The 9526-nt window shown below is 42.6% G+C and overlaps 1 protein-coding gene across 1 annotated transcript in view; it reads left to right on the top strand.

Moving 5' to 3' along the window:
• Positions 1-8119, top strand: part of LOC105937850 (kelch domain-containing protein 8B) — a 166147-nt gene extending 158028 nt beyond the window's left edge. Inside the window, exon 5 of the mRNA XM_012879385.3 lies at positions 6201-8119. Coding sequence (XP_012734839.1) covers positions 6201-6397 — 197 coding nt within the window. The 3' untranslated portion in view covers positions 6398-8119. The remainder of the gene's footprint in view (positions 1-6200) is intronic.
• Positions 8120-9526: the final 1407 nt, after the last annotated feature.

Consider the following 9526-nt stretch of genomic DNA (forward strand, 5'->3'; position numbering starts at 1 on the left):
GTTTTGGTTTGACAGGCTCAGTTCCCATAGGAGCTTCATTTGTGATTGAGGAAGCATTGTATGTGTCTGGTTCAGTTTGATCAGTTTCGATAAGTTCAGTATCAGTTTGTCTGGAATCACCTGCTATTGATTGACTGCATTTGGTGATATATTCATGCAAAACAGCTTCAAATGGCTTCCCTGGTAATTTAGCTACTGCTTGCAGTTCAGTGAACAAGCTGTTGGTGGCACTACTAGTGACAGTTTTGACGTACTCAGTTGAAAGGGCTCTGATTTCGCAAGATGCAGTTTGACTTTTTAGCGTATAGGGCAGCAAGGGTTCAAGTGCTGCCAGAGCAGCTCCACTCTCATATTCCGCAATAACATTATTGTGGTACATAGACTGTGGATCATCAATCTTAAGGGTTCTCAGTATGCGCCCATACCTGTTCAGAAAGTCGGCTAGCTCTTCTTCAATATTAGGGTCAGAAAGCCCAGTAACGATGACTGAGTTTGGAATTTTGACACTTTGTTCCTTCACAATGTCCATGTCTTGGCTGGATTTTTTTTTTAGTTTCTATTTTGAGGGTCTGGGTCAAAATACAGATTTGAACACGTAATGTGATGCCTTACTTTGCTCCTGGCTGGCTCGCCATGTTTGTAACACTTTTGTGTGGTAATTACAGAATAATAACGAAAACTGTACTTAAATATATCCCATGGACCAGAATTATTCAACCAAGTTCGTCTACTGGAGCAAAAGATGCATTACAGTATGTTAGAAAGGTAAAAAGACCACAGACCAGGGAATAAGTTTAAACTGCCGGCTTATTATTGAAACAACTTACAAACAAGACACTGGACAACACTTAACACAATTTCAAATTACCTTAACCCCTTTTGTTAAGTAATTAGGTTTTAACCTTTCGAATTAACCTCTGACTTTTGACTTCATATCAGATTTTGTTATCAGGCTCTAGTATCAGGTTGCAACCTTTTTAGTCTGGTTTAGTTCAAATTAGTTCTTAATTCTGTTCAGTTAAGATTTTGATCTGTTAATTAACTCAGGCTGATCTAATTCACATCAGTGAAGTTTGCCTTTCGAGTTTGAGGATTCATGTAGTAAATGTACCCATTTACATTTATGCAAAAAGTAAATAGCATAACAACAATTACCATTTACAATTTGTTTCACAAAAAAAATACAAAGGTTATCAAACTAAATTGATTCAGCAAAAGACTGAATAAATTGGTACAAAACCAAAAGAAAAGAGGGTCCTCTTCTCTATCTGCTTTTCTTTTTTCAATAAGCAACTCAGGGTTCACCAAGAGTCCGCTGCAGCTTTGCAGAAAGTGGATGAATCCTACCAGTTCGGAAGCAATCCGCACCGTCCAATAGAGGCGCTATTACTCTGGTAGTTGCACAGCACAGTTCAGAAGATCACAGGGTGGCTCGCCATCTTGCTTTAACCTCGTGGTTTCCAAGTCGTGTCAGTTGAATAATTCTCCAACCCACTCTAAATGGCCTATTGTAACAACATAAAATGTGCATAAATACCAACATAAATAACCAGGTAGCTTTAAATAACCATTGTCCAACTCCCGCCTCAATTGCGGTTCTTAAAATGGCTGCCGAACATCATAGTGTAGTGATGCACTGTGATGTTCAGTTTTAGCTTATATTGGCAGCATGTGCTTCAAGTTTTACCATAAATTAACTTAAAATCACTACCTCGGCTTTACATATTCACAAAATCATAAATACATTACACATATCTTTTTTTTTTCCTTTTTAAAGAAAGAAAGAAAAACGTTGTTTTTTTTCCTCTTTTTTTTTTTTCTTCCACTCACCAAGTCCCGTTTTCCAACGTACTAATCGTCTCCACACAGGTACAGATCGAGTACGGAAAATATCTTCTCCACAAAATCCACCAAAATTGGCTTCTAACCACTTAAGGTTCTTCACCTTCCTCTCTCAACGTTTTTTTTCTTCACCTTCCTCTCTCAAAGATTTTCTTTTAGCCCGCTCCGCAAAAACCACAAGCTTCCAGACAAGAAAAAAACCTTTGAACAATCCGATTGGTGGTTGTTGGTCACCTGGGTCACGCAGCAACGTGCCCTTCAAAATAAAGATCCAAATGCATTTTAAACACAAAATAACTCATGAAATAACATACTGAATAAAATAAAATATTACAGATGTTTTTAATGAATTGTTAACCACATTAACATATTTATTGATTGATTTTTTTTTAACTAATTTATTGATTTTGATAACTAAGTAAACCTGGGTTACATAAAGCCAGTCTGAGGTTACTGCGAGTTTTAAATACTTTACTGTGTTCTGAGCTTTTTTTTAAAATAACATACCATTTTAGTGTGGTCATTAAAAATGTGCTCTTTTGCTCACTGTCTCCACCATTTCCAGCTTATTTTGCTTTTAGAATGTCTACTTTTGTAACTATGTTGCTTTCAGTTCATATGGTTTAATGGGACTACAAGCTTTTGTGAAGTCTCCTGTTGGGCCCAGCTATTGGATGAAACAAGGACTGAAATGCACTGAAAAACTCTGCATCCCAGAATACATAGTGTGAAGCCATTTTCATGACAGCTGCCAGGGAGGAGGCGTGACAGCTGAAATCCTCCTGATGTCAAAGACCTACAAAACTCTAGGTGCAGCAGCATTTCCTTTTCTTCGCCCGCAGCTCTCCCCCAGCTACACTGGGGAGGCCATGCACATTAACTTGATCTTGATCTTGCTGGCCAAGTAAGAGATGGCACCTTCGAATAAACTTGATCCAGTGTAAGGTACGATCTGGTTTTTATGTATCTGATGAGCGTACACCAGCCATAAATAAGAGTGGCCACCTGAACCTGGCTGTAATCACAGCCAGTGGAGGAGGGGGTCTGTGTTTTATTATGGATGTTAGGGCGCTCCACGCTGAAGAGAAAGAGATTTAAGCACCAACCAGGATAAACGAGAACTCCCTCTGTGAATAAATGGGTTTAAAGTTAATAGAGAGTGAATCTCGGTGAGGTCTGCAGGATTTCTGTAGCAGCGTAACATCTGAGCACCAGTTTTCATTGATTTAAAAGCAAGTTTTAGTGCAGAGAAGGAGCACCAGGAGCAAACATTGACCAGATGGATGGATGGATGGGAGTGAAGTGCGTTTGGCTGTTTTCCCCGCCCGTTTACCTCGTCTGTGTCTTACGTAGATCCCACAGAAAGCTGCTGCACTTCCAACCAGGATGTCGGAGAAGCTCTCCGGTTCAATAAAAGATGGAAAGAAACTGTTCTTATGTTTAGGCGTTGCTCTCTGGTAAAAGTGGCTGCAGTGTGGAAGCAGGAAACAACAGAAAAATACACAGAAAACGAGCGAGCGAAGCACTGAGGCGGTCGTCCGCAGCGCCATCTCAGTTTAATTGATTGACAATATAAAATTGTAGGTGTAACAGGTTTGCTCGTACTGTGTGTTGTCCGGTCAGACAACAAGCACAACACAACACACGCAAACAGATTTCATCCAGGATTATTTGGATATCAGATCGGAAATCTTGCTAAACCCCTAAAGTTTAAACATGAGTTCAGACTAAAAGAACATGTACAAGGAAGACTAATGGCGATAGTATGTGGACTAAGTTTAAATAAGAAAAAACGTTAAATGTGTTGGATAAAGGAGTGGAGACAAAGCCAACAGGGGCTCTACGTTTGCTACACTATGACATAGAGGTGAGTTATGTTTTTGTTTTTTTTCCAGGGTTTCCCTCACCTCGCTGTCTGATTAGCTACACGTCACAGTCCACATGCCGCATGCTCGTTTGTCCTCGGGGAACGCAACACACATCGGGCTAAGAGAATCAAACATGTTGAATATCCCCAATTTGAGGTCGGAGTGGACCCCACATACAATTGAGTGGACTAGATCCCTTTTAACACACTACACACGGCAGGAATATCTCTTAAGATTACCTTAAGAGCCATTCCGATAATCGGGACATGTGGAAGGGGAAGATCAGGGCAAAGAAATCTAGCTAATTATCCAGGCTTTAAACAGCCTATCTTTGCTTGACGTCATCCCCAAACTGCTGCCTTGTGGGTGGTTCCTTCCTGCCACAGAAGGAACAGTGGGGCAGCGATGGCACCGCTGTTGCTGACTGCTGCTGGCAGCTGGATGCACCAAAATGTGGATGGGTAGAAAGGGAGGAGACAGAAAAAATAGGATGAAAAGGAAAAGTAAAGAATGGCGTATATACATTTTGTTTGTTACATAAGTGTTCTTGACACTCCTACTTTTTAATTTCATGAATACAACATAATAAGTGTATATTTGTTTGTCCAGTAAGACACAAAACGTAGGATATTATTGTTACAGTTCGATTTTCTAATACAGAGGAGTCATTATTTTTTATCTATTATTCTATTGGTAGTTATTCATAACTTGCACAACACTCAAGGACAATGGAGCCTTTTGATCATCATACTTGTAAAATAAAATGTTATATACAAATAAAATGGAGCTCTTTGATAGTTTTTTTTCAAATGTGCGGTATTCTAAGGCAGCAGCAGGATCTTTCTCCAATGAGAGGGCAATAAAATAAGCATAATGGCTGGTTGTGTCATTTTGTGTTTAACAAAGGTTTTCCCGCATAAATGCTAACCACCAGGTGCTGCTTATGACTGCTACTTTGTTAACTTCCTTAACTTTAAAGTTTCACCGGGAGGTCCAACAGCAGCATCGGCAATGAATGGCACTCCTGTGGCAAAACGTCTACCGCCAGAGGTGCACAAGCTGTTGAGTTTTTCTACACCATCTGTCCACTGTCAGCGCTGAGAGGCGTTTGTCGTCCCTGCGTTGTATCAAGATTTCAACAATGACCCAGAGAGGACTAAATAGCTTGATGAGCACCCACCCACACAGGGATATTTTGACCACAGCGAAAGCTTTCAGGACAGCCAGGGACTTCACCCAGCATGATGACGGATAGAGACACTTCTTTGGGAATATTTAGAGCAGGAGTGATGTTTGATGTTTTTTTTTTAAATTATTTTTATTCTTTCAACAACCTGCTATGTTAGCTGTAATATAACAATCACACGTGGAAATAAATTCAGTGGGTGTATATGCTTGGATGCCAGAACAAAAGCATTCTGCGGTCCATGACAACGCTCCTCGGAAATGTTCAGTTCCTAATGTAGTAATTTAATACAGGTTCAACACAAAGTACCAATAAGTTAGGGGGAGAAAAATGTTAGTACAGCCAATGTACTAAATCAGATAAATCCTGCTGATTTTTCTAACTTGAAACTATAAAAGCTTTTAATCAGTTTTGATGTTATTGTTAGGTCCAGCTTTTAACTTAAGCCATGTCACCTCTCAGTAACATCTGCTTGAAGCAAAGAACTTGCCTGAACTACTCCTCTTTTTGGCTGTTAGGGCCCCAGATGTTTTGCTTCATATTGACCACTTAAATAGCTAATAGATACCAACATTTCCTGTAGAAGCATCAAAGGAAGTCCAGGTACCACAGTTTGTAGTTGAGAACCATCTAAACCATTAAATTGATGCTTCGGCTGCATGTTTTGGGATGTTGTCCTGCTGGAGGGTAAACCTTGGTAAACCCAAGCCTTCAGCAGGTTGTTTCCAGTACTGCGGTATGTCAGTTGCCACTATCCACCACCTGTGACCAACTTCCCATTTCTGACTGAAGAAAATGATCCTTCCAGCACTGTGTTTCACAGAAGGGATCTTAGTTTGGAACCAAAAAGTCCAGCTTTCAGTGTATCCAACTACAGCTCCTTTGCTGCATTGTTTTTTTGGTGCATCACAAACAAGACTCAGGCATTTTTTAACATCTTTGTTCTTCATGCATCTCTTCCAAAATAATCAGAGCTTTTGAAAAACAATATTTTTTCTTTACGATTCCTAAGAAAATGTCTTGTAGATCTCAGATAAAATACAAAGGATTTTTTCGTTTGTGTTAAAATGTGAAAAGATTTGCGGAGTATGAATACTTTTACAAGGTACTATAATTATGAGGAGGAGGAGCCAGCACACAAAAAGCAAGAAAATGATTGACACTCTTAACTGCATTTTCAGACAGGAATTTATTCTGGATTATATCAAAATAATACGCCCATTTTTTCCCCTCACTAAAATGAGGCTTGATTCTGACATTGGAACATAACCAGGATCATTCTGCTGTTTTATTCTGTTTTGCAGGTAATGAGCCATCTCCGTTAGGCTCAGTGGAGAGCTACAACCCAGTGAAGCGGCGCTGGGAGTACGTGGCCCCCATGCCCACCGCGCGATGCTCTTCTGCTCTGCTGCAGACAGCCAGCATCCTCTTTGTGATTGGAGGAGTTGCCCAGGGACCCAGTGACGCTGTGGAAGCCCTCTGTTTACAGGAAACAGTGTGAAGCGAGCCCCGATCCTAAGCGCTGGCAGGAATGCAAACTGGCACCAGTGTTTTCGTCATGTCTGAGCAGAAACTCTAAAACACACAGAAGAGCTGGATCGCACTCAGATACTGTCTTACTTTGATGCTCAACGATCAATTCCACTTTCCCACTGGAATGTCAAAGACCTCTTGTGGCGTTTAACAAGTGTTTCTGGGATGAGGGTTTCAGAGCTGGACACTGAAGCAGATTGCTGTGACTGGCACAAACAGAAAGCTGACAGCTTTTTTTTTCTCTGGAGAAATCAGAGGGAAAGAAAAATGAGCCAAACCACAAAACTGACACAAACCTGGTTTCTGAAGAAACGGTACGGCTTTAGACTGTTGAGCATTTTTTCAGAATAAAAGCAGGGTACATTTCTGGATTCTAAAGGAACATAGGGCCATATCTGAACCTCTCCCTGGCGGCGTGACGCTCTGCGGCTGCAGCAACAGCTAGCTCCGACTCTTTTCTATAACCTTAGAAGCGGCACTTGTTTGAGTTGCAGATGGCGGCACTCGGAGAGTGGGGATGTCTGTTGTGGTTCTTTGTTCTGTAAGAATGTTGTAAGTGTACATGTGAACACTAGCGCTGCTGACAACCACTACAGCTGCGTCTGCAGCAGTTTCCTTTACATGCCTTCACACCAGAAGCAAGTTAAAGGCCTCCCAGTCAGGAAAACATCCACTTTCTCCAACACGGGCCCTTCTTCCGCACAATCACAATTTCCTTGATTGAAACGCTGATTGTGGGTAAACTTGTCAGCACTTTGCTTTGCCTCACATCTCTCCAGCTCTACGCCACACCAGTCAGTCACTGAGCTCTAGCCATCACTCACACTGCAGCGCAGGGTGGATTTGGCTCGTGAACTGAATGTAGAGTTACCTGCTGCACTGAAGCATCCTGGGAAACCGGCTTCCTGTCACATGACAGGCTTTTTCTCTTGAATTATGACACTTCACTTTATTGCAAACATCAGGTCAATGTCAGACAGATGATGGATGTTCATGTTTAAACGTAACCATACTAGAGTTTAAAAACGGATTAGGACAAAATCAAACAATCTGTAAAATATAGGGTATTTTTTGTCGAATACTTATATAATATTCTCAGTCGTTAAATATTTTTTGTGTTTGCTGTCGTTGAGGAAAACACTCAGACAGGTGTCACACCCTGCTGCAGGAGTTACCTATTTAAATGCATGTGTTTTAGAGGTCCAAAAAAAGAGTTTTCTACAGATATCATCATGAAAAACCTAATACATCACTGATGATCTTTTAGGATTTAAGAGTAAAAGCAGCAGTCAGGTCCTGCAAATCAAATGCACACCACTAAAAGTTTTAAACTCAATAAAAGCAGGAGTTTTGTCAGTTTTTCCTTTGGGGATAAGACATCTGCAATCACTTCAGAGGAGTGATTGTTGTTGGACATTTATCCCACACGACCTATAAGGATATCTCCAAACAATTTAAAGCCCATAATCCTACAGTGAGAAACATTATCCATATATTGAAAACATTTAGGGCTCAGCAAATTCTACACAATGTGGGACCATGCAATACCAACAAGCAAAGTGGTAGCAGTTTGATGATCTGAGCTTTGGATTACTTCAAGGTATTTCAGCTTAAGGAGCTTTTTCAAGCTATTGATGGTTTAGCTTCAACTTCCATCCATCCACCCATCCATCTTCTTCCGCTTATCCGGGGTCGGGTCGTGGGGGTAGCAGCTTCAGTAGGGAGGCCCAGACGTCCCTCTCCCCAGCCACTTGGGCCAGCTCCTCCGGGGGAATCCCAAGGCGTTCCCAGGCCAGCCGAGAGACATAGTCCCTCCAGCGTGTCCTGGGTCTTCCCCTGGGCCTCCTCCCGGTGGGACGTGCCCGGAACACCTCACCAGGGAGGCGTCCAGGAGGCATCCTAACCAGATGCCCGAGCCACCTCAACTGGCTCCTCTCGACGTGGAGGAGCAGCGGCTCTACTCTGAGTCCTCCCCGGATGACTGAGCTCCTCACCCTATCTCTAAGGGAGAGCCCAGACACACTACGGAGAAAACTCATTTCAGCCGCTTGTATCTGGGATCTCGTTCTTTCGGTCACGACCCAAAGCTCGTGACCATAGATGAGGGTAGGAACGTAGATCGACCGGTAAATCGAGAGCTTTGCCTTTTGGCTCAGCTCTCTCTTCACCACAACGGATCGGTACAGCGCCCGCTTCACAGCAGACGCCGCACCAATCCGCCTGTCGATCTCCCGTTCCATCTTCCCCTCATTCGTGAACAAGACCCCAAGAGACTTGAACTCCTCCACTAGGGGCAGCACATCCTCCCCAACCCGGAGAAGGCACTCTACCCTTTTCCGTTTTGACCATGGTCTTGGATTTGGAGGCACTGATTTTCATCCCGACTGCTTCGCACTCGGCTGCAACCGCTCCAGTGAGAGCTGTAGATCACGCCCTGATGAAGCCAATAGGACCACGTCATCCACGAATAGCAGAGACGCAATCCTGAGGCCACCAAAACGGATCCCCTCAACACCTTGGCTGCGCCTAGAAATTCTGTCCATAAAAGTTATGAACAGAATCGGTGACAAAGGGCAACCTTGGCGGAGTCCAACTCTCACCGGAAACGAGTCCGACTTACTGCCGGCAATGCGGACCAGACTCTGACACCGGTGGTACAGAGACCTAACAGCCCTTATTAAAGGGTCCGGTACTCCATACTCCCGGAGTAATAGACCTTACCAGGGAGGCTTAAGAGTGTGATTCCTCTGTAGTTGGAACACACTTTCCGGCCCCCATTTTTAAATAGGGGGACCACCACCCCAGTCTGCCAATCCAGGGGAACTGCCCGCGATGTCCACGCGATGCTGCAGAGCCGCGTTAACCAACGCAGCTCTGTACTTAAGGTACCTTAAGGTAGCCTTAGCTTCAACTTTGGTACAGAAAAAGAGACGGTGTCCATCATGTTGTGTACTATTTAGGTTTGTAAAGACCAGCCCTGATAAGTAAGTTCTAAGACATAATTCTGAAGTTGAAATAAGGTTTACTTACCTTTTACCATGACTTTATAACATCCCCACATTAAGAATTATCTTAAAAAGTCATAGTTATACTGAGA

This window comes from Fundulus heteroclitus, chromosome 1 (genome assembly GCF_011125445.2).
Source record: "Fundulus heteroclitus isolate FHET01 chromosome 1, MU-UCD_Fhet_4.1, whole genome shotgun sequence".
NCBI lineage: Eukaryota > Metazoa > Chordata > Actinopteri > Cyprinodontiformes > Fundulidae > Fundulus > Fundulus heteroclitus.